Consider the following 23,414-nt stretch of genomic DNA (forward strand, 5'->3'; position numbering starts at 1 on the left):
ACTTGAACAGAAAAACACCTGACTAATGATTTAAATTACCTGAGTTTTCAAAACTTCAATCTGATAGAAGATGAGCCAGATTTTTCTCAGTTGGTAGGAGGAAACTCGGGCACCTCAGGAAGAACCATTTATGGTCACTGTGGCACTGAACAGTCCAGTATGCAACCTGCAAAGAGCCAACTCTCTAGCAGGACTTAACTTAGAAAAAGATTTCAGTTATTTAACCACTAAACCAGCTCTTTATTAATAAGTAAGAGACTCTTTCCCAAGAGAATTGGAGATTTAACAGCTACATTAAAAGCAAACTCCTCATCTATTTCAAGTGAATACTTTTGGACTGTGGGCTAGATTTGTCCACAGGTTTTCACTTCTGGTTTCCCATCCTCAGTTATGCAAAAATGAACTCACAGAGACAAATTCAAATATCTATTTTGAAAAGTATTTACTTAGTTTGAATAAATTAATTGCAAATAAAAATAGCTACAATATATAGCCTGAATAGAAATGACTAGAACAAATACAACACAGGACTTGATTTCCTTGCATTAGTCACAAAGCATGTGACAATCTAGAAAACTTCAAAATCAATGATATTTCTTTGAAAAAGGGGTAACAGCAGTTACTGATACATCACAACTAGTCAACTTATAATACAAGTTTCCTGACATGCATTTCCTGAGTGAACCCAAATGCTCATTTTTTAAAACAAGGAAATTTTGACAAGTTGAAGTAAAATAAAATAGTTCATGGCTTCTAAGTAACAGGTTTTGTTTTTTAAAAACCAAAAGAAAATTCAATAGGATAAATTAAAGCTATGCTACCACATATGAAAATTTGCTACAGTCAATTCAGTATTATACAACTTTTCAAACTAAAGGAAAACAAATCAAAAGATTAAAAAAAGATACTGTCTAATCTAAAGTATGCTGATTTCTACAAGTGTCACAAAGGGTTTGATGTAGTGCAACTGTCTATACTTTCCTTATGGTGTGTTAAGAAAAAAAAAAGGCTAGGGGGAGAAACGTTTTCTTGCTTTTGAAAGCAAAGAACTTTTTGGGATTAAGGAATAAACTGACCATGCAAGTATGTCCCTCCACTTGGCTGTCACTGGTGCTCATCTGCCAACCAAACATTTCCTTGAGTCACACTGTGGCAACTCTCCTTCTAGGATTCAAGCCCACAGTTAAGGCTGGTCTGTTAGATTAAAAAAGAAAAGAAGAAGAAGAAAAAGAGCACTGTCATTCAACCCTTTATATCTTTCTAAATTTCTTAACACTGGGATAAGGACAAATACAGAGGAGTTAATTAATTAAGCATTTCTTTTTCTAAAAGCAAATCAAGTCACTCTGCTTTCTGGTTAATTTATGCTTTTTCTCATGGGAATGATTTTTTTTTTTTCTAGAAACAGTGAACAGATGAACCACAGTTTATATCAAAAAAATAAACTTGCCAAATGTTGCTGATACTAAAAACAGATTAGTTATCCTGGGAGAAAAATAGATAATCTAGATTAAATTGCATATTCAAAGGAGCATATAAAATGTTTCTTAGCATTAAGTTTTTGTTATAGTACTACACTCAAGAGAAACATTAAGGAAAAAATCTTTCCCGATCATCTTCAGTGTGGTTAAAAACAAACACCTCTTACACAATGGTAATTAATATGAATTTTACAAAGTATTCTAATTTACCAAATTTCATATTTAGATGGGGGTGGGGAGAGAGGCTCTCCTGTCCTTCTTTCTAACCTTGCAAACCCTTGAGCTATGCTTGCTAAACTACCATTCACACCAAGAGTGTGAGACCATCATTACCATGCTACTCTATCAAGAACATTCTAAGATATTTTCCATAATAAAGATAAATAGAAAAAAAGTTAATATACATGTTGCTGTATTTTACAATGTTTGCAACAAACTGTAAACTAACATAGTTTGAACCAACAGTACCCTCAGTTATACAAAACAAATTTTCAACACCGAGGATGGGTGATTCAAAAACACTAAAATGAAGGCATCAAATTAGACTATGTCTTTTTCTCCTCAAAATATATTTTCAAAACTCAGAATTCAGAAGTCTGGTACTTTCGGAAATTCCTCTGCTTGAGTTTCTCAGATTTTTGCTCAGAAATTGCTACTATTTATTATAAATGTTTAAAAAAATTCTTCATCTTAATGCAAATGACCAGAGCAGAAAAACTGTGACATGGACAATAGGTTGGAAACCGCAAATCACTTAGCTTATAAATTTATAATGCAGTCCTGGAGGACAACTGTCTGTTAGTCTAGAGGTCCTTGGAAAATAAGTCTGATGTAGCCTTGTTCACCAGCCAACTGATGTGCACAAAAGGGACAGGCTGCATGAAAAGTATGAGTACCATGAGGAAGTGGGATCTGGGACCAATAGGCAGTTGTCTTTTCTGAACACACATGCCCACATGGGCTAAACGCATGGGTTGGAGGGCCGGCGTCCACATAAAATCCAGCTTCACATCCAAGCCACAGAGGGACATAGGGACCAACAGACCTACACATAGGACATTCACGATCTTTTCCATCACGTTCTTCTTTGTTTCCCCAGTTATGATAGCCATGCACATGGCCGCAGTTTAGATACACCCATGGTTGTTTTTCATCAACAACATCTTTCCTCTTCATACTAGGAAATGCTAGTGTGTTGAACCCTACAGGGCACTGAGGTCGCGCTGCATTGATTTCCTGTCTTAAAGCTTCTAAATGCTTCACTGTAGGAGTGTGGGAAAGGCCTTCTGCAGTACGCCACAGCAATGTTGCACCACAGAGGTCAATTAGTGAGCCATCTTGTAACTGATTGGTTTCAATTTCCACCTAGAGGAAACAAGAATCAAAAAACATTCACCGCAGTGTTTAGATTTTTACATAAGAGTTTTGGTCTACTCCTTACTCAAGAATTGAGATTTCCTCCTGTTGTTACTAAACATTTAAGGAACTCTTATGACAGTTATGAAAATATGTTTTAAATTCAAGGATAAAATATTGAGCAGTAACATTAACTCTTTTCAGCCTTATAGTAGAGATAATTTATGATTAAAACATCTGGCTAATAAGTAAGTTTAATATTTCCAATTTGGTAAGTATCTTGATCTAAGATATACAGATGTAAGTAGAAAATACAGAGAGTGCTGTTTAATTTGGGAAAGCTTAAGTTTTAAAATATATTAACATAATATAAAATACATTTTTAGAGAGTCCTAATTGAAACATTAAGATATTATCCTCCTGGCATAGTAGTTGACAGTCAGACTTAGTACTCTACATCAGCAAAAGATTTAGCCATTCTGAGGAATATGTAATGTATTCACTCCAACCCACCCTGTGAGTTTACTGTAGTTAAATAAGAAGCTACATCTCTGTACTTACCATTTTTCCTCTCTGCTGAGCTGACCTGGTTTCACGCAGGCTGAATACATTTCCACACACTGATATTTCTCTCCATATTCCAGGCTTGGAGTCTTCCGTGAACCCATTGCGTGGATGCATAACAAGAACGCCATTAGTGGTCAAGCCATCCATCTGTCCATCTGATGTCTTCCATTTGGCAGCCTTCTCCTAGTAGGAAAAATATCGAGCTTCCATTTATTTGTAATTGGGAAATAAAAGTGGCTATAACATAATGCCAACATTTAGGAAAGAAGCTTTTTACCCCAAGAAAGATGTTTTTTGATGAGTCAAATCCTGCAGCATAAATCCGTGCTGTAAAGGGGGGATTCCGTTCACATATGATTCTACAGGCAAATCTTGATATGGTGCTTTGCACTGACTGTGTATCAGAATTACTTTGACTTCCAGGAACTGTGTCAGTTACCACAAAATCAATGGGACTTTCAGTCGACCGACCAATCTAAGGAAAAAAGAAATATCTATAAACCTATTCAAAGGAACACAGTGGAAAATCCATTCAAGAAAGGCACAATGAGGTGAAATCATTAAGCCTGTGACATTTCTAAAGCTCAAACTTATACTTAACTCTGGGGCATCTATACCCTTGAAAATCAATCTGTCAGATTTCCTCTGATGTAGTAATCACTTAGAGCATAGAATTAAGTAGGAACTTATGACTCAGAACACATGAAACCCTCAGGGAATGAAGAGTTTGGAGTGACTGAGATTTCTAGGTGGCAGCAGATTTTAATTTTAACCCCTTTGGACAGAAACATGTCTACCATGTATTACTCTAGTTTCCTTAACAGAATACAGTGAACATAAAAGTAAATCTTTTATGAGGACTCCAGGGCATTACACTATGAATATCACTGATTTTAAGCTAAAATGCAGTGATGTCAGCTGTTATAAAGGTGTACTTACATTAAAGGCATACACAACCCTGCTTTGAGGTCTTATGTATATTTCAAAGATTTTCTTGTGTCTTTTCTATCAGACTGTCAGCTATCATTTCCTGCTGTTGGGCATATTTGTCTCTAGCAGCATACCCCTCCTCTAACCAGTTACTCTATTCTGCTATGGGCTGAGAAATCAAATAACCAAACTTCAAAGAATAGTATCTCAAAAGGTTCATGGTGAATGCCTAAGGAATTCTCGAGGGAGCAGGGAAAAGGAATTTCAGTGCATTCGCTTTGTGGCATTTATCTTAGATGCCTAGATGCCCTTTTTGTTTTCTTCTTGGTTGTTGGCCATATTTCAGAGACAAGGTACCCAGAAAGAAGTTCTGGTGTGTGAGGTGTCAGTGAATCAAAAATACCTTCAGAGGTACTAGATGGTAAATAAATTAACTTCATTTTGAAAGATCAAAGTTGAAAAGAAAAAAGGAAAACAGTGTACTAGATGACAAAAGTGACAAGTGTCACAGAGTTTTAAATGCTTAGGAATCAGTTTATTAATGTATTTGTTATAAAGTAATACCATAAAATTTAAAGAATGTGGTTACTGAGAAAAAATACTGACCCTCTTAAAAAATGATGACACTTAAAAGTCATTCTTTGCATAGTTGAGCCTTAAGAATTCCTTGTATGAGCACACTTTTAAGTAAAACTCTTCAGTGTTTTTAACCTATCATCAAGTATAAAGTCTTTATTTAGTTTGGATAGTTTTAGGGGGAAATTGTTTGGCTAACAAATGTAACATTGGATGTGCCTTCTCCATTTTTAAGAATATGATATCCAAAGAAAATGGTCTCAGACTTTGGAACTAAAAATTATTTCCACTATTCTAAAAAAATTCAGCATTCCATTAAAAAAGTTGGGGGTGGGGTGGGAACAGTGACTTTAAATAAATATTTTGTTATTGACTACAGCAAAGACACCTCTGGGCTTTTTTACCTTCAGTTAATCTTGTAAAATAAAGAAACATTGAAAAGCCACTGGGACAATAATTTTAAGAGCAACACTATCACATACTTATGTCCTATTTAAGTTTGTTTCAAAAAAGCCCAAGGCTTTACAAAACCCAATATTAAGGGAGAAGGTATCATGAATATCATGAATTTTGCTTACATCGTTGGGTTTGGCTATTCTGTCATCTATTAATGTATAAAAACATCAGCACTGGATTGGTACAAAAAATGAGAGAAATAAAAACTTTTACTGCTCCAGTAGCTTTGACCAAATATGTGCTGAGAAACAAGTTTGACTTCACATATATGATATGAATAGTTAGAGACTGCCTGTTCTTTTAGTTGCCTAGAGAGGAAGGTGAGAAGTAATAGCAAAAAAATTCATAAATCTGTGCGAAATATCTCTTGATTCCTTTTTCTGATAATAATAGCTAACAGAGTTGTTATTATACTAGTACTATTAATAGCTAAGTGTTTACCAGGTACCTGGCACAGCTCTGAGTACTTTTTAGATACTAACACATTTAAGCCTCCTAATAGTCATCTGAGGGAAGCTCTAATATCTGCACTTTACAGGAGGAAACTGAGGCAGAGAGTGACTAAGTAATGTTCACCAGGAATTCTGATTCCAGAACCCGTCTCTTAACCACACTACATGGATGTCTAGATATGGGGTTTAGAAATCAATATGTATGCTAATAAAATACATCATTAAAACATGTATTTTAAGCTGACCACAGCATAAGTTATTTACAACGGGGTTTTAACTTTTTTGCATTTTAAGAAAAAAAAAATTCAGATGTTCTAACCTGAAACATATCAGTGTTGCTGTCATGAGTATATTCAACCACCACTGTCTGGGCCCGAGATAAAGTGTATGATATGCTATGCTGGTCCTTGTTGCTTATTGCCTAAGAAAGAAAAGATTAATAAGCAAGAATCAGCAGGCAGGTCAATCAAATCAGATAATCTCTTCATTAAAAAAAGAAACATAATTTATTACATATGTAATGTATTTTCCCTCTGAAATTTAGGGTAGAGATTAATAACTCTTGCATAACCTCAACTGTGACAGTGGGTTCTCAAGGTGAGTGGGATGTAGAATAATACAGGCAGACCTCATTTTGTGCTTCGCTTTTTTACGCTTTGCAGATACTGCATTTTTTACAAATTGAAGGTCTGTGGCAATTGCATTGTCAGATGATGCTTAGTAGTTTTTAGTAATAATGTATTTTTAAAATAAAGAATGCACACTGCTTTTTAGACATAATGTCATTATTACACACCTGGCAACAACATAGTATAAACACAACTTTTATATGCATTGGGAAACCAAAAAATTCATCATGACTTGCTTTATTGTGGTGTTCTGGAACTGAACCTGCAATATCTGAGGTATACCTGTACTTTGAAGCAATTATAGAGTAAGAATGTAAGTTTATTGTTTAAAAACAGTATCAAATCTGAGTCTCCCTTTTAAGTGTTTCAAATTATAAGATAATCAAAACCAAATCCCAGGTAGGAACTGAAATCAGTGGTCAGTACTGCTCTGATAAGGAGAAAATACAAAAATCTTGCAAGTTAAGAGGAATCTTATTTTTTTAAAGTAACTCAAAGAGATATAAAGTTAACAAATAAGCAGAGTTATCTGGTTTTCCTAACCATTCTGGAATCTATAGATGACAAATACTTGCTATATGCTGAGCTAGACACAGAGAAATTCATAGAATGACTAAATATTACCAAAGGAAATTTAATAGGATATAATGGGTATAGGATATAATGCCTATGACTGTACTTCTGACTTATTCCGAACTAAAAACATTGCTACAAAGAACTTTTCAGTTTTGTTTTCAGGCATTTTCTATATATATTTGGTGTGTATACACACACACACACACACACACACACACGCACACACACACACACACAAAAATAATATTGGGGAGGGACGAGGAACCTGCACAAAGGAAGTGGAAATAAGTTGCATAAAAGTAAAACAGATACAAAGGCACAAAAGAATGATTATATGCAGCAAAGAGGCTAAATGAAAAAAATTTTCTTAATTAAAATTTTGACATTATAAAATTTTACTTGGTTTCAATTTGTAGTTTATCTGTAATTGCTAAAGCCCTAAAATAATAGTTTTAAGATCATTAATATTGTGAAACTTCCGGTGGGGAGGATATAGCTCAAGTGGTAGAGCACATGCTTAGCATGCACAAGGTCCTGGATTCAATCCCCAGTACTTCCTCTAAAAATAAATAAATAAACCTAATTACCTTCCTCCAACAAACAAAGTAAAAAAAAAAAGATTGTGAAACTTTCCAATATACAAAGAGGATAAACAAACACTCGGGTACTAACTACCCAACTTTATCAAAGCTTACTAATGCCATTTTGGTTTAATTTTTTCAAAGAAATTAAACTACAGAAATAATGGAGGCTGCTGACCTGTCCTTCCCTACTGCCCCCTCTCCAGAGGTATCCATCCTCAAGAGTGCAGTGGAGGTCTTTTCCATGCATGTGCTTAACATGATTTATTACACATTTGTGTGTTCACAAACATTACAAAATAGTTTTAAAGGTTTAAAAATGTATAATTACTTTAACTCAGTATTAAGCAGCTGACTTTTCAAGGAAATACTCACTCAGTATTTTGGAAGTTAATTCTTAATCGCTAAAGGGATTTAAAAACACAGGTTTTTTTGTGTACTTTGGGATTGTAATCTCCCCCTGCCACTAGCTGGTTTTTTTTAAGCTATTAGACCCTACTCTTAGATCGAGAATAAGAAATTATGTCAAGTTAAGTTCTCCCTAGACTGGAAGGCAGGTTTAACCACTCATCCCAGATGACTGCCAGACTAAACAATTAGTTTTCTTCATGACCTCATTACTGCATTCCTCCAAAATTGAAAGAGTCACTCTTTGATCCCTAAGATTCTTGTTGCCTAGTAAAGATGAAAAGGAGCCAACAATGAAAACATTAGGAGGATGACAGTAAAACTAAGAAGAAAAGTACAGAATTGGATATTATAGAAGTAAACATTAGAACAGATATATTTTCCCTGTTAGTGGTTCTCAATCTGAGGTAATATTAGCTGTGTAAGGGCACTTGGAAATACGTAGGTGCATTTTTTGGGCTGACACAATGATTTGAGGGCTTAAATAGCATTCAGTGGGTGGGGACTAAGAATGTTAAATATCCTACAACATGTAGGACAGTCCTGCATGAAGAACTGGCACATCCCAAATGCCAAAGCACTTCTGTGGGGAAACACTGGAAAGCATCTCCTTAGACTGGATCAATAAGCCCTTCACTTCCACTGCCTGCTTATTATTAGCACATCCCTTCTCTGCAAAGGAACAGAAAGAAACACCTAAAAGAAACTGTCCTTCTTCTACACTCACTGGCTCTCAAATAGTAAAAGAGGAGATCTACTGAAGGCATGCGGTGTCTTGTTTAGACACCACACTGGATATAACACAGTGTCAAAAATCCATCTGACTTCAGGACTGGAGCTATGAACTAAAACAACATACGCCAATTTCTGTTTCTTGTTTATTTAACTTAGAAAGATATATTTGAAATGGTGGAGTATTAATGCATATTCTGGGGCTGCTAAGCTAAAGATATAGATGCTTTCAGAAGTCAAAGAATGCTTTGTAATTTTTGTTCGCTCATAGAAGTATCAAATTCAGCTGTGTTATAAAATCAGAAGTAGAGGAATTCACAGGAAACAGAGAGATCTGAAATTTCCCCTTATTTTCTACCACTCTGGGAAAAGTCCAAATGTCCTGAAATGCTGGCCCAGCTTCTGGAGATTCTGGTTGGGAAATAAAAGGGGGCTAGAAGCATGAAATAGGCCAGGAGATTGAAAAGTTATATTATAGACAATTGGGTATTTGCTTTCATAGCTTTGATTCAATCTGATAATTACTGAGGTCTACTTTGTTCAAGGAACCATGCTAAAAGGTATGAGGGTCATAAAACAAACAATAAAAACAAAGAGGATCCATAGAATCTTTGACAAAGATTCTTAGTTTAAAAATTACCTCATCCAAACATGCTTCTAGTATCTGAATACATATATTATGCACCACACTCCTTGCCCAGCCCAGGCAGGGCCCTCTAGTAATAGTGGGAACACCCTACTTCTCAGGGCAGACAGCTGCACAATTGTAAATACTAGATAAAGTCCCAGCCCTACCCCACTCCCACTTTTTTTTAATAGGAAAAGGAAATGTTTCCTTCTAATTTCCACCCACTTATCCCAGTCTGTCACAGAAAAAAAAGTCCAGTGCCCTTCCAGATAGCAGCTCTTCAAACGTCACGTCTCCAAAGCATCTTCTCCCATCCAAACAAAAGGAAACTTCTGGTATAGAACATGAAGGGAATGCTAGAGAATATAAACAACATGTACCAGTCTTTCAATTTCTCCAAGTTAATTTAGTTTAGCTTTTTATTTACCTTTGCAGCCTGAGGAGTACAAGCAATATGCACAGTGCTGGGCTTCACCCCATTTGCCTTAGGTCTTTTAAACAAAGCAAACCTACTTTTCCTCCTTCCTCTATCGCCGTTTGGGAGAGACCCATTATACCTGATGGAAGGAAAAAAAAGTTTAGGTGATCTCTTTTAAGAACCATACAATTCTAAAACAAATGGTTTACTTTGTCTTAGAGCATCCATCCCCAGTTAATTATCTAATAGCACATTATAAATACCTTGAATTAACTTTAAGCAATTGCTGATCCCTAGACCAGTTGCCTAAGTGTGAAACAAAATGAGATTCTTCCTGGTCACATTCAGTATCACAGAGAAGTACCTTTGGGTTACACATACCTTTGAATTATCTACGTTTTCCTTCCCTCTTTTAGTCAAGATAATCAAGAGCTGATTAATGGCATATCTGACTTCTTATGACTCATTCTATTTTCTTTTAAAGGTGAGTGTTTGCATGTGCTAATACAACCTTTAAAAGTATGTATGAATTGTTTAAAACAGAATCTCCTTTAATTATGAACCAAACACTTTATAAATAGCTGAACTTTGGAAGAGGAATTTTTAGACTTGTTTGTTAAGTCTCAGCTACTCACAAGTACACATTCACATTATGCTCGCAAAACCTGTCCAACTGAGCTGTAACTAACTAGTAGTTAAACATACTTTTGTTGATCTTATGACCATTTCTCCATGATAACGCATATATACCTTAAAGGTAAGCAAGTAAGCAAGGACCAAACTAAGAGGGAAAAAGTTCAAAACAAAACATTTGGGAGTTTACTATGTATTAGGCACTAACTCTATATTATCTCCCCAGTTTCTCTTACATTTTTATCTGAAACAATGGACACACATTCTTACTTAAACAAAAGTTTGTACCAACCTGACTCTAAAACCTATTGTCGTGTCTAGAGCTCCTTTTTTTTTAGGCAGGAGAGAAACAGTTGGGTGAAAGTAAATTTCACAATCAAGTTTCTGAGATCTCTTAGTCAACAGACTAACACTGTGTCTTAATTTTGACAGTTGTGGCAAGTTTAGAATGAATGAACTGAAATAACGGAATCATCTATTCCTCAATCAACTTTTGAAGCAAACAAGCAGCAAGGTCCTGGGCTTCAGAATCATCACATCATGATGTCTATACAACTGTTTTCCTCAAGTACAGGACCATAAGCACAAAGCAACAACTATTTCAGAGGGCAGAGGAACGAACAAACACTAACACCTACATGAAATGACCTAAGCAGGGAGGGAGGGATTTTTGGTAAAGTCAGCTGAGGAAAATTTCTCTGAAAGATGGGATAGGGAAGACAGATGGACTGGCTATGTGACTTCAGACAAATACATTTTTCACTTCACTTCTAGGGATGAAGGTGAGTGAGGCAAAGTTTATGCAGAATTTGAGTATTTATAAAGATGATATAAAAATGAGAATTAAAAGACTTTCTTGATTTGGTAATATTTCTCTGTAGCTTTAAATCCTCTTTGGAAACAGGCAGGATATAAATTCTAAAAAAAAAGTAGTTTTAACCTAGATGTTCAAGTTACCATATATTATTCAATTTTATGCTTATCAGATGGGGAGACCTTACCCTAAGACAATGAGTTCACCATATTTTACTGGTGCTTTGGATGGATGATTTTCTTGATCAGGAGAAAACATGAGCTTGGCTGTTTTTCTCAAATCTCTGTTCACTGGTCAGGAGCCTTGGGACACCTTTTGCATTATTTCCTAGAGGGAAAAAGTTCTCATTAATAATATGAACAATGAATTTCAGTTTAAATAAAGATGTTCCTTTCTAGCAGTTCTCGTGAGTACAATATTATGTAAAGTATCACATAATATATAAAGTGTGTGACATTTCCCCCAATAATGGTTATATATTTGATACATCTGTTTAAACAGATTAAAAATGTAAATCTGGGGACTTCTAGTTCCAGGAAGATGAAGTAGATATACTTTCTCCTATAATTTCTGCTAACTACAACTAAAAACCGTGGACATTATATTAAAAAAATAAGAAGACTCTGAAAAATAGAGAGAAGGCAGACCAGTTAGAGACCTCAGGGCTCAAGGAAGGACTCAGTGGTGAGTTATCTGGGCTTTCTTTTTGCCTGTATATCCCGGCCTTGGAGTTTAAGAATCCAGCAACCTGGAAATGCCAACTGGCAGAGATAAAAAACAAACACACCCAACAATGCCTGCTCTCTCTAGTCAAAGGAACAAAAAAAGGGCACCCTTGGCAAGATAGAAAACTTTTGACAGTAACTGCTTTACTGCAGCTTAACAACACAGAAAAACATGGTAACTCTACCACTACCCACGGCAGCAAGAGCTGAATGGGGAGCCCAGACTTCTACCTCATGAGGCCATAATGAGGAGGCCTGACCTCCCCTGGCCCCCGCCCTTGTTATAGGTAGTGTCAGAGCTGGCCAAGTAGAGAGCCAGGACTTCTACCCAGTTGGCTGGTAGTGTGACCCCCTCTGTCTGAGTGGTATCAGTGGAGACCCCTGGAGCCTGGACTTCTATCCTGACTCGGCAGTGATCTCCGACCCTCACGTGTCAATGGAGGCTGAGTAGGGAACCCGGACTTCCATGTCTACCTGGCAGTAATGAGGAGGCTCCCCATATTCCCCTGACAGAGTTATGTCTGGAAAAGCCCATGAAAACAGAAGGTTTGGATAACATCCAGAGTGTCAGAATATAATACAAAAAAAGTCCAGGTTTCAAAAGAAAACCATTTATTGTATCATGAACTAGAAAGAATTAAAACAATGCAAAAATGCTAATCAATAGATGCCACAACTGAGATGACAGAGATTTGAGAATTATCTAACAAAGATTTTAAACCACTTATGATCAAAATTCTTCAATAATCAATTACAAATATGTCTGGGACAAAGTCTCTGCAAAGAAACAGAAGATACAAAAGAGCTCACTGGATGTGCTCAACACCAGAATGAAAGGGATGCAGTAAAGAATCAATGAACTGGATGATAGAAAGTGCCCAATCTGAACAACAGAGAGAAAACAGACTGGAAAAAAAAAAAAACAAAACAAAACCCAAAAACAGAGCCTGATGGATCTGTGGGGCTACAGGAAAAGATCTAACATTTGTACCACTGGAGCCCATGATGAAAGAATAAAGAGTTAAGCTGAAAGAGTACTCAAAGAAATCATGGCTGAGACTCACCAAATTTGGAAAGAGAAACAAAACCACTGATTCAGGAAGCTGAACAAACTCCACACAGGATAAAACTAAAAAAAATTGATGACAAGATGCATCATAATTAAACTTTAGGAAACTAAAGGCAAAGAAATTATCTTGAAAGCAGTCAGAGAGAAACTACACCTTTCCTGCAGGGGAAAAACAATTAGAATGACAGTGGATTTCTCACCAGAAACTACAGAAGCCAGAAGAAAGTGGCATGTTTTTTTCAGGTGCTGAAAGTAACTATCAACCCTGACTCCTATACCAGGCAAAAATGGAGAGGAAATCAAGACATTCTCAGATGAGGGAGAGTTAAGACAATTTGTCACTGGCAGATCTACTATAATAGAATGGCTAGAGGAATTCTCTAAACAGAAAAGAAATAACATTAGAGAAAAAAAATAAAACAAAACCCTGGAACATCAGAACAGAAGAACATAGTAGTAAAAATTTTGGTACATTATAAGCTTTCCTTTTTTTTGAATTTTCTACATTGCGTCTGAAAGTCAAAGCAAAAATTTTAACACTGTCTGATGTGGTTCCAAATCTATGTAAAGGAAATATTTAAGGCAATTATTTAAGGCAATATATATATTACACTTCTGGGCATTTTTATTCCAAAGAAATCAAGATTTATGTTCCCACAAAACCTGTACATAAATGTTTATAGCAGCTTTATTCATTATAGCCCAAAACTGGAATCAGCCCAGATGTTTTTTACTGAGCGAATGATTAAACTGTGGTACATCCACACTGTGGAATAGCAATCAGCAATAAAAAGGAACAAACTACTGGTACATGAAACAACACAGATGAATCTCTAGAGAATTATGCTGAGTTTAAAAAAAAATCGAAGCTCGAAAGGTTACATAAATGATTCTGTTTACATAACATTCCTGAAACAATAAAGTTACAAAAATGGAAAACAGATTAGTGGTTGCCACAGGTTGAGGAGGGGTGGGAGTATCAGGGGCAGTGGGTGTGGCTGCAGAAGGGTAACAGGGAAGAATCACTGTGGTGATGGAAATGTTCTATACCTTTATCAGTATCAACATTTTGGCTGTGATATTGTACTACAGTTTTGCAAGATATTTCCATTGGGAGGAACTGGGTAAAGGGTACACAAGATCTCTCTTTTTCTCTTATTATTTCTTACAACTGCATGTGAATCTACAATTACCTCAAAATAAAAATTTTAATTAAAAAATACAAATTTTACACAAGTATGAAAAACAAAAGACTAGCCCTTCTGATAAGCTAGAAAACTCACTACAATAAACAATCCCCACAGTACTATCATGTCTATTTTATCAGCAGCTTAATGGGACCAGGTATCTCCTATTAACTATTCTCTCCCTGGTCTTCCTGTTAGCCCTATTATGAAGGTTTCACAAGAAAACTCTTCTAGCTAATCCATCAAAGTCTCCTGGTTTTATATTTGCACCAATTGGTTTCACAGGCAACTCATGAATGAAAAATGCCTACTTGTCTTTTCCTGCATTATAGTGAAATATGCCTGTATAGCAGCACTTATGGAGAGATGGCAACACAGAATATTTGTAGCCCAATGAATAAGAACAAGTAAAAGGACAAGGCTTAGCTATTCTGACCCCTCTTTTATACCTTGTAACTGACATATACATTTAGACCAGCAATTCAAACACACTATTTTTGTTGGTAAATTTTAAAATTGCTTACTAAATTAAAGAAATGAAACATTCTCAAGAACTATTTTAAGAAAAACAATTCCTCCTTTCAAATATGCTATAAAATTTTCTCATTTCCCCAAATGAATTTGCTTTTGATGATCAGATTTTAATATATTAGATTGCTCAAAGCTTACAGAAACTGGTATTTAGGTATATCATCATAATTATGAGACATTAGGTTTGTGCAGAAATGTTCACTTAAGTAAAATAAACTGTACTGATCAAATTCTCCATTTAGGAAAAGAAACTGATGTGAAGCTAACAAAAACCTGCAACGTAAAAATGTGGAAGTATTTTTAAGAACAATTAACCAAAGAATAATTTTTGTCCCATAAAACAAGACCTTCTGATCTACACTAGACTGTATTTCAATATATGAACATGTACCCATATCCTTTTACTTCCCCCCTAAAGAAGCAGCCCATTTAAAAAAGCCTAACAGAAGCTTAATTAGAGGCTTCAACTGTGCATTTCTTAAGACAATTAAGGTACTGCCATCAAACATGAAAACATTGCTTTGACACATTTCTGATCAAGGACAGTAAGAATTAAAATTTTAATAATAATAAATAAATTTAAAAATTAAATTAAATTTTAGTAACATTGTGTTATCTTGATTTGGATTCCTATTTAGAGTTACTTTCTATTTTTAGGAAGCGGTGGTTTTCCATTTATAGTACCAAAAGATTTCCTTAAAAAAACTTATTTAAAGAAGCCAATTTCAATAGCATTAAATAGTATTAGTGAGTACATAGATATGGCAAAAATCTGAAAGTGATACGAGAATGCCCATATTTGGCTGACACTAGTCTATAGCATGGCTAGCAAGTATTAGCCTATGTTCTAGTTCCCGCTCTCTTTGAACAAAGCAATCTGTTTCCTCACCTCTAAAAATGAAGAGACTAAAGTAAAATGAAGAGAATTTTGGAGGTGGAAATATATGAGACCATCTGGTCCTAACATAAGAATTTACAAGTAATGTGCATATAGAACTACTAGTCCTATTGCCTCTACAGCAAAGGAACAATTTTTAACTTTGACAAGGAATTAGAGTCGGGCTAGCATATGCCCACCATTCTATACTTCCTAGAGCCCTTGACCAAATTAGTCAAGAAAAATAACATATTCCCAATTATTCTTACTCTGGTTAAGTCCCTTAGAAGGCCTGACTTGGGACATTTTGTCAGTGTTCTCAAAGTTTCAATCACAGGAACACATTCAAACTTGGCTCCTATTTCTGTATCTAATAATCTAAAATCTGTAATAAAACACTTCAGTAGTATTGGTTATTTATACACTTACATGACCCAAGATAAAGTTCTATTAAATTTAAAATGGCATTTAATCGATACATAACTGGCAGTCTTAAACTATGAATAAAATGTGCCATGACAGCTACTTCTCCTGGAACCTTTCTCTGCAATTCTAATACATGTTGACAGATAACTGTTAGAAAGAAGTTGCTGTAATCTTTGGGTGTTCTGAAGAAAGATTCATGATCTTCACAATGGTTTAGAATCTTAAAGCCCAGCAGCTGGACAGTGCACTTATGCTCACTTTTTATACATTCTCTGTATTTTAAACTCTGAAAAGATACAGAATTCTTCAAAATCAACTCCTGAAGTCATGCTCTAGAGAACATGAAATGAGATGTACATAAAGTATATTCTAATGTCTCAATTACTGGTCCCACCTGTTGGTATTCAATCATTTGGCCTGACCCCATATATTCAGTCCTATCCCAATGTGATCTAGCACAAACATGAAATGGCACCATGAATTCTACATGAGACTGGAAAAAAGTGATAGAGAAAATCTTGGTAAGATATATAAGGCTGTTTTCTATAATATCTATTACTTTGAAGCTTTGCCTGATTCTTGAAAATTAAGCATGCTGTTCTAATCAGGAGGGACCTTCCCAAGTTAAGCAAATTTTTTAAAAGAAATATATTCTGGAATAGTGTTATTTTCTGTGTGGGCTGGAAAACCATGAAAAGTTAGCCATAAAATATATATTTCTTAGAAATAGTCTCATTAATTTGACTGATACATTCTAAAAATCTGTTCTTTAAAGGCCAGTGAAGGACAACTGTTTTCATATCAAGTCTTCCCAAAGGAAAGACTTTCTGTAACATGTAATTGTCAGTTTTACCTAAAGAGGGAAAACTGGGAAATCAATCTTTGTCCAAATTGCTCCCTCAACACTTTTTTTTTCTTTTATTATCTACCTTGCACACAGCCTTTTTACTAACTACCTACTAAATCCAAGTACAAAATTCTGTCCTGAAAAATAGAAGCAAAACAAACAGTAAGCAAGAGACAAAGCAGATCTTATGAAGATGTTTACATAATCTTTTGAACACTGCAGGCAAGTGAGTAGGCATAAGGGGTGCTGGGGAAGAAAAGAAAATGTTTTAAAATATGGAAATGTTACAATGCTTCTTCATGGTGAAAAATATAATGTGGATTGCATATATTACCTCTGATGAAACATACTTCCATCTACACTAGAGTTCCCTTGTGGCTGATTTCAAAAGGATGATTCAAACAGAAGGAACTGTTTTGGTATATTTGTGGTGGAGCCATTTTACGAAACCAATTTAGCTGATGATTGGAGGGAGGTAAATTTATAGCAGTTTCTCGGTAAGAGTGAAAGTTTAATCACTTTCTTCCTTCTTTCACAATCAGCAGGAATAATAAGCAGCATTTTTCCATAAAAGGAGAGGAGGGATAGGAGAAATAATGGTATCAGCTGTAGGAGTATGAAGTTACTACTTTACTTTCTGTTGCTGTCTTCCAGCTTCTCAGCATTGCACTGAAGGAACTGAAGCCCATGTTCTCCTTCTCAAGATACAGGGCACTTCCTGGACAAACTCCCAGCCTCCCCTTTCCGGGTGGCCAAATGACATGCTGATATTCTATCAGCTACAGTGGTAGCATATTTTCATCCTGATGGGAAAGCAATTAACATCTTTCCCACAGACAGTATTTGTTCCTCTAAAGTAAGGTTTTTCAACCTTGCCACTACTGATATTCTGACTACATATTGACTACAATCCTATGCATAGTAGGAGGTTCAGCAGCACCCTGACCTTTACACTCCCTAGATAGATTAGCACCCCTAGTTGTGATAGTCAGAAAGTCTCACCTTCCCATCCCCCACCCCCTAACTTCCTTCCCATCCTTTACCCTGAGAACCACTGCTCTAATCTCAAGCTGGAGAAGACAATGTTTTTAGGAGGGGTATTTCCCTTATTTTTGGCATAACACTGGTACGTAGTAAGGTATTTAATAAGCGTTTGCTTACTACCATAATCATACTGATGTCTTAAAAGGTTGTTACTAAGCTTTGGGATAGGGAAGGTAATGGCTTTTAAAAGTAGCTGCAGTTTCAGTATTTTATTACATTTGGTGAGAATGGCTGGGAGTGAGAATGGGAGAACTATCATCTTACCCTGACGGTGATGAATAACTAATATTTCTGTGCATTTGAAATACTTTAATATTGTAGCAACCTCTCTCAAGTGGTTGAAGGAAAGGGACTGGAGTTGGGGTGCCCAAAGAAGTAGCTTTAAGGTCAATGCTGGCCAATCCTGACACTTAGTGAAAGACTAATCTGTGAAGGCCAGATAAGGAATGACCTAGGGAACCGGTATCTAGAAAAACTAAAAGCAGGTTTTGGAAAGCATGGGGGAATGCTTTTAAATCAAAAGGGGTATCAATTTGAATCAACCTTGGATTAAAGTCTATCTAGCACTTACACAGAATGTTAATTAGTAAAGTGCTTTCACATAAGATTATTTTATTTGACTCTCACAATAATCCTGTGAATTAGGTAGGAAAGTCTTACTAACTCCATTTTCCAGATAAGAAACAGAGATTGTCAGTCAGAAAGGCTAGTGATTGGTTCAAGGACAAACAGACAATATTTGGCAGAGCCAGAATTGAAACACATGTATTAAATATACATTAACTCATTTAATTTCTATCACAACTATATCAAGTATAATCATTTATCTTATCTTATAAATGAGAAAACTGATGCTCCTAGAAGTTAAGTAGTCCCTTTTTTTTTTTTTTTTTTTTTGAAGTGTAGTTGGTTTGTAACATTAGTTTCAGGTATACAGCAAAGCAGTTTAGTTATACATATACATATATTTTTTTTCAGGTTATTTTCCATTATAGCTTATTACAAGAAATTGAATATAGTTCCCTGTGCTGTACAGTAGGTCCTTGTTGTTTATCTATTTTATATAGTGTACATCTGTGAATCCCAAACTCCTAATTTAGGTTTTCTGATACCAACCAATCACACCCCAGACAAGCCTGGGTGGGGCTGACTCCTAAATAAGAGTAAGAGACCCTATTATGAGACCATTTGGGAGAAAGACTAGAAAGTAAAACAACCTCTAGACAAGTTACACTCCAGCATAGACAAATAACAACTGTGCAACTATGACTAGGGCTTTTTGACATTATTTGAACCTTTGTCACTTCCTCAATGCTCACTGTATTTGTCAACCCTGCTTCCTGGTAGTGAACAACAATAAAAATCAGTAAATGAAGTGGATTTTGCAAGCTTATTTAAAAAATGGGGAGGGGAGGAAGGAACCCAAGGAGAAAAACAGGGTATTACACTAAGACAAATTCCTGGCCCCAACAGGAAGGAAAAAAACACGTATTAGAAATCTGAGTCCATAAACAAGTTTCCATTGTGTAGCACAGGGAACTATATTCAATGTCTTGTAGTAATCTATAATGAAAAAGGACAAGAAAATCAATATATGTATGTGTATGTATGACTGAAACATTTATGCTGTACACCAAAAACTGACACAACATTGTAAACTGACTATACTTCAATAAATTTTTTTTAAGAAGAAAAGAAATGAGTCCAGATAGCCTAGGGACAGGAGGCTTCATGTACTCCCAGGAAAGTGCTAGCCAAGAGAAAACTGCAGGGCAGTATTCCTAACTGGGGGAGGGGATTTAAATACAACCTTGCCACTCTACCCCCAAATGACCACTTAACTCCCCACATCTAGAAAATGTATTTTAAAAGACACAAAGGGTGAGGGGGAAGATACAGCTAAGGACTCATTTTTATTGTCTCTGCCAATGCTTGGCCTGCATTCAACCCTTTTAGATTACCGAAGTACCAAGAATGATAATATGCTTTTCAGAAGGCAAGATTAGAACTTCCCCTAGGTTTAACCACTAAAGTTACGAACAAAAATCTGCAGAAAGCAGCAAATTCGGTGGGATTAGATAGATATTTGAACAAACAACATTGTATAAAAGTATATTCATGGGAAGTTCTATACTTTTCTCAAGTCAGCATCCAACACTGGCAGGCAGCTCGTGCTTGCGCCACCCTTTCTTCATAGCGTCCGACGCCTCCTGGGTTCTGTCTCTGTGCCAAGCACCATTCTCAACACTTTACATATGTCAACTGATTTAATCCCTGGAACGACCTTATGAGGTAGGAACTATTATATTCCTCCTTTTATAGACAAGAAAACCAAGGTTACAACTCAAACTCTAGCTAGCGCTCTGGAACTGCTGAAACAATTGAGTTTAAAATTAAAGTAAATGGGGGTGAGGGGTGGGGAGGAGAGAAACACATTGAGAAACTAAACAACAAACAAGAAAATCCTCCAACTCTTTTCCTACTATAACTCTTCATATACGGAACTGTATCATAGCTTCTGAATTAATGCTATGCACTGAAACCTTTAACAGCATTTGAATTTACTTGAGTTCTGTCCACCTATACACATGAATTCTAGTCTTAAAAAAGAAAGGGAACAAAAAGGGGAGTTGGCAGGAAGAAGAGTTGGAGAAAAGCAGCCCTGGATAATTCTGACACATTTCTTTAAAAAAAAAAATTTTGAAGAGTCAGAAAGTCAAATATTTTCCTGAACTACTCACTAATTATTTCATTATGATAGTGTTTTCTTCAAACCAGAAGAAACACTTGTGAAGGACTAAGTTATGACCGTCTAGGGTCAACCCTGAGAACTCTGGCCCTTGACCGTCATGAGGGCTACATCCAGAGTCCTTCATGAATTCTCAGATTTACAATCCAGTTCTGCAGCACGCGGTCTTTCACCCTACGAAATGGGGACAATATTTTCCACACCTCAAAGGATTTGTCACTAGAACTGAATGAGAACAAGTAAGTTGCACTGAGATTTGTATGTTGGGCCATCTGCTTGATTCGCTCACTAGATACACAATTCTGAGTCTCTTAAAACTATTCAAACCATGAGAGTTAAACCAGTGATTTTCAAGGACCTAATGTAGTATTAAAAAAAAAAATCAAGAGTTTGTTAAATGTACTGTTAGGCATACAAAGTTGGTTTTAATAATACTTTGTTAATTTGTAGTGATGCTGCCTCATCACTTAAGATTTAATCATTTTCTCAGAGATGCATTTTTATTTCTCAGTATCTGAACAAATGTTTATAATCTGTTCTTTGCACTCGGATACGATGAAGAAAGTTCTAGTTTTCTACTGCTCTGAAATATAATCAAAAGCCTCAAAGATCATTGCAATTAGTTTCAAGGCTGAATACTATATAAATGTTTGATACTCAATAGTGAAAAAAACTGTATCTAAATCAAATAAGATTCAGTATATGTAGTCCCTGCTCTTACAAGGAAGTTAACTTTAATTCTTTTATAGTTTCACAATTCCATCATAAGCTCCATTAAAAAGGAATGGGAAAAGAAAAATACAACTCATAATTCAAATTACAAATGAATCTCCAATATTTTTTCTAACAGTAAAATCAGCTACCTATAGAGAGAAGTCATTATTAAAAGATGACAACTACTATAATCTCACTAATGAACAAGTTTCATGTTGTGAGTTTTAGTTTTCTCTTCACTTCATGCAAAGTTCTCAAAAGTAACGGCAGCTGATCTTTCTCTGACCAAATCATAGTTTTTCCCATAATTTTTTATAGCAGTAATTCAGAGACATTATATGTGGGAGGCTAAGAACATCTATTTTTTAGCAGAGTGAATATTTTAAATCACTCAGTATGGTATTTCTACTTAACTTTTTTCATTAGGAACATAATACATACATATAGCTGGGATATTTCTACAAATCTCTCTCCACTCTTGATTATTGTTATATGTATTACATTATACCCCAATTATTATGATCAATGTTTTCTCCTAATCTGCAACTTTTCTCTTGTCACTGACTTAACTTCTGTGGTATACATAACAAGAGTAAATACTACTCCCTCACAAATAGATAAGAAAATTTGATCAAAAATGAACACACATTACTCAGCAGTATGTAAGTATTCTAGCAAAAACATTGTTTTTCATGACTTTCTATAAAAAGAAAAATCTCAGTTATACCTTTTCTTTTAAAGAAAATAAAATGCTTCAGAAAAGAACACTGCTGGAAACTTATAACTGTTCAATGTTTAGCAGAAAGAGCCCTTTCCCCCTACAATCAATCATCAGATCTAAAATTATTAAATCTCTTCCTATCACATCAGAGGAAGAGCAACAAAACATTCAGGTAGACACATTACCCAAATTCTTATAAAGCAAGACTCTCAATATTTTTTTAAAATTCTTTATAATTTTTCCCTATCTTGTAAAAATGTTTAAATAGTAAACTAGTCAACTCAAAGTCCTAGATCTCTTTCAGAGGACCTCAGGAAATTTATGATCGAAAAACTAGATTCTGAATAAACTGTCAACAGTTAACCAAAGTACAATGAACAGCATCATCATTCTGGCTACCAAACAATTTCCTTGGGAGGGCAATGTAATTCTCAAATTTAATAATGGAAAAGAAAACAATGGACAACACTGAGTTCCAAAGCATGTTAAAAACTAAGTACTGAGCTTGGATTGGAAAAATATTGCAAATGAAGAGCTTTCAGTTTTCTGCTGACCAACAGTCAACAGGCAATAAACCCCTGTAGTTATTTTTCTTATGCTTTCTTTAAGACTGATGGGAGGTGAGATTAACAGTACAAACCTCCCTAAAAACACAAAAGCCTTGGAGCCTAAGATTTATTCAACCCTTCTCTTAAGAGGAAAGGAAATATAACTTATACAGAACACATTTCTAAAACTGAATGTGAAAAAATTAAACATAAACCATCTGATGACTCAAATCATTCCTTTTACAACCCTACATTTAACGTTAAGCACTGACAATGTGACACTTAAAATCAAGCCACAGAACACCTACCTCTTTATTCCATCGCTATCACCACAGCTAGATAAACAACCTTCTAACCAGAGGATAAAATCCAGATAGTACTAAAGCATCTTCCAATTACGCTGGAATCACACACAGAATAGCAGTGTGCTCGGTGTTTTTTCACTTAAGCACCTCATAATGTGTGTGGGTGGGCCTGTGTTATGCAAAATAGGTAAACACGATGTAATTCTAGATTCTATTGGCTGAAGTGAGAATTCACTTCTCCCTCATCTCCTCCCTAAGGAAGTCTGTGTCCCAAAAGGGAAGAATCGGAAGTAAGAGGAAAGCACAGAACAATTTTTAACACAGGCTTAATTTCAAATTATGGAATAAGGTACTTCAAAAGGGAGTGTTCTATTTCTTAAAAGACTGAATGAATTAACTACATAAATGCTCTATAAATGTCAGAAAGATACTGA

At 35.6% G+C, this 23,414-nt stretch overlaps 1 protein-coding gene across 3 annotated transcripts in view; it reads right to left on the reverse strand.

Annotated features, from left to right (window-relative positions):
- Positions 1 to 425: 425 nt before the first annotated feature.
- PELI1 (pellino E3 ubiquitin protein ligase 1) overlaps positions 426 to 23,414 on the reverse strand; it is a 151,221-nt gene continuing 128,232 nt past the window's right edge. For all 3 annotated transcript variants that reach the window (XM_045514399.2, XM_074341220.1, XM_074341219.1), the window contains 6 exons: positions 11,425 to 11,564; positions 9,800 to 9,929; positions 6,138 to 6,239; positions 3,682 to 3,879; positions 3,399 to 3,587; positions 426 to 2,846 (listed from right to left, as the gene is read on the reverse strand). In XM_045514399.2, the coding sequence (XP_045370355.1) occupies positions 2,280 to 2,846; positions 3,399 to 3,587; positions 3,682 to 3,879; positions 6,138 to 6,239; positions 9,800 to 9,929; positions 11,425 to 11,495 (1,257 nt within the window). In that variant the 5' untranslated portion in view covers positions 11,496 to 11,564 and the 3' untranslated portion in view covers positions 426 to 2,279. The remainder of the gene's footprint in view (positions 2,847 to 3,398; positions 3,588 to 3,681; positions 3,880 to 6,137; positions 6,240 to 9,799; positions 9,930 to 11,424; positions 11,565 to 23,414) is intronic.

Source organism: Camelus bactrianus, chromosome 15 (genome assembly GCF_048773025.1).
Source record: "Camelus bactrianus isolate YW-2024 breed Bactrian camel chromosome 15, ASM4877302v1, whole genome shotgun sequence".
In the NCBI taxonomy this organism is placed as follows: domain Eukaryota; kingdom Metazoa; phylum Chordata; class Mammalia; order Artiodactyla; family Camelidae; genus Camelus; species Camelus bactrianus.